Raw genomic sequence first — 2,500 nt, 5'->3', positions numbered from 1 at the left:
TTAGAGACCTTATTGAAACGGGAGACCTGGAAGACTCAAAACCTAGATTCATTCATAAATACCCAGGATGTTGATAGACACACAGCACTGCACATCGCCATCAAAAATGGGAATGAGGAAGCGTGCAAGATCCTATTTAGGAGCGGCGCAGATGGGAATGTTACCTGCGACTGTCATGGTACTGCCCTTCACATTGCTGCTGAGTACGGGCTACATGATATTTGTGACTTGCTTTCAAAATATGTGAAAGTCAACTCAATGAACCAACATCTTGAAACTCCACTCCATTTGGCGGCCAAGGAAGGGCATGTGAAATGTTGTCAAACCCTTATAAGTCGCAAAGCCTCACTCGTTGCAGAAGTCAAAGACTCAAAAAACATACCGCTTCATCTTGCTGCAAAGAATGGCAAAGCTGCATGTTGCCGGGTTATGATGCAGTCACAACCTGGTCTGGTCAACAGGAAAAATGCAGAAGAGAAATCTCCCTTACATTATGCAGTAGAAAGGAGATCCCTTGAGTGCTGCAAGGAGTTAGTTGTACCTGTTACAGATATTTGGAACTCGAGTCCCAACATTCCAAGTGCTGTCAAGATGGCATATGACAAACGGTGTCTAGACATTTTCGCCTTTCTACTCCTGTCAGAGAATGTGGTCGGCAAATATCCCCGTCAAATAGACATAGACATTCAAGCAATTCTTTACGAGCAAATAGAGTTAGAAAACAAGTATGGACTAGTATCATCTCCCTTCAAAAGATTTATATTTATTGAATGACATGTGAAATATCTATATGACATAAGTCCTGGTAATGTATTGCACCTGTAACTGACATGATTTCGGTTTATTATCAATTATATAACCATGATATCTGATATTTGTTTGTGATTACTATGTTTTATCTGTAGCTATATGGTGTCAACCATTCTTGAGAGCAAATTTGGCGAAGAGTGCTTGCTCCCTCGTCATACTCCGGGCGATTCCCACTACAGTCAGAATGACAACTTCAGGCTCTTGGTGCAGAAGATGCCTCTTCTTGCTCAGAAAGCACTGGACGATTGGCAGCAAGATTGTCTAGATGGGTCCACGACTGTAGAGAAGAAGAAATTCATTTTGCACCATCTGGACGAAGTGTACATTCAATATGGTACGACTTGCTGTTATCACTTGTGACTAATTAACATTACTGATTTCTGTATTTGAATTTCTAATTATTATAATACTAGGAAATAGTGTCGATGCCCTAGGTACTGTTCATCAGGTTTCCTTTCTTTATTTATTTTTTTATTCTATTTATTTATTTATTTATTTATTTATTTTTTACATAGGTTTACCATTCTTTGGTCTATTGAAATTCAATATATTTGAACATTTTGTTTTTCGAAACGTGTTCATGGTAAATTTTCAGATTCTTCAGATGAATCCTCTAAATCGCCCAAAAGTTTGACCCCAATAAAGGATGCATATCAGAAAGTACTCCGTGATGATGGCCGGCTTAAGCCAGACGTGTACCTCGAGGGGAAGGTGGACCATGCATGGCAAATGGACCATGTGCTGTCCTGGATGCTTCGCTATGACCGAGAGGACCTGGTGAGCCATCCCGTGGTAACCCATTGGCTCAACTACAAATGGAACACATACGTCAGATATGGACACTACATATCTATCATTCTTGCTTTGCTGTTGGCAGTTTTGCTCACAGTCTTCAATTCTGTTTCCATGTAAGTCCATAAATATCAGGTATTGAACTGTCAAACACTGGCAATAAAGAAATTTACTTGTGTGAGTGAAATCTGGACCATATTCTGCACATGTTTAGAAAGTTTAGTATGTCAGCTTTACATGATAATTTCCCGATTTAGTGTCGTAAATACTTTTTCGTGTATGGATAAATGCTGAAGACTGCTTGGGTGCCTACAACTTAAGGACAAAGCCAAGAGTTGGCACTTTACCACTGAGCAGAGAATAAGTGACTAGATAGTGGAGAGCACTAAGCATATATAACACTTTATTCTTACAGAATAACAGATGAAGGTCTGGGAGAAAAGCTTAATTGAAGGGCATATAAAAGGGTATTTGGAGTCAGCAGTAGGCTCATCTAGTAACTCTGCTAATCCTTATCACTATGGACGTACATGAGGCCTAGTAAGGAAATCTTTCATTCGAGCACATAATTCTTACTCGTTAATTTAGTGTATAGACGAGTTGTGTGGATGGACATGTGTGTATGAGTATCTTTTTGGTTAGAGAACAGCTTGGCTGCCGCAGCCAAGGAGAGGTGTGGCTGATAATGCCTCCAAGGATAATTAACTGGAATTGGTAATCAGTTACTTTTTTTCCTATATTTGATCTTTTAATATTATTTTGGTGTTATTCTTTGAATTATCTTATGAAAGGTTAAAAATGTAGTTTCCTCTTCATAGTGTATTTCTTGTATATATATGAGTAGTTGAAATAAAATGATACCTAAATAAATAGACAGAACAGAGTATAGCATATACTC

General features: G+C 38.7%; 1 protein-coding gene across 2 annotated transcripts in view; it reads left to right on the top strand.

Annotated features, from left to right (window-relative positions):
* The window catches only part of LOC113825899 (transient receptor potential cation channel subfamily A member 1 homolog), a 7,898-nt gene that overhangs the window by 3,129 nt on the left and 2,269 nt on the right, over positions 1-2,500 (top strand). For both annotated transcript variants that reach the window (XM_027378758.2, XM_027378756.2), the window contains exons 5-7: positions 1-725; positions 906-1,144; positions 1,406-1,718. The exon at positions 1-725 is cut by the window's left edge and continues 865 nt beyond it. In XM_027378758.2, the coding sequence (XP_027234559.2) occupies positions 1-725; positions 906-1,144; positions 1,406-1,718 (1,277 nt within the window). The remainder of the gene's footprint in view (positions 726-905; positions 1,145-1,405; positions 1,719-2,500) is intronic.

The sequence above is a fragment of the Penaeus vannamei genome, chromosome 34, assembly GCF_042767895.1.
Source record: "Penaeus vannamei isolate JL-2024 chromosome 34, ASM4276789v1, whole genome shotgun sequence".
Taxonomy (NCBI): Eukaryota; Metazoa; Arthropoda; class Malacostraca; order Decapoda; family Penaeidae; genus Penaeus; species Penaeus vannamei.
This window is presented reverse-complemented; position numbering and strand designations above follow the sequence as displayed.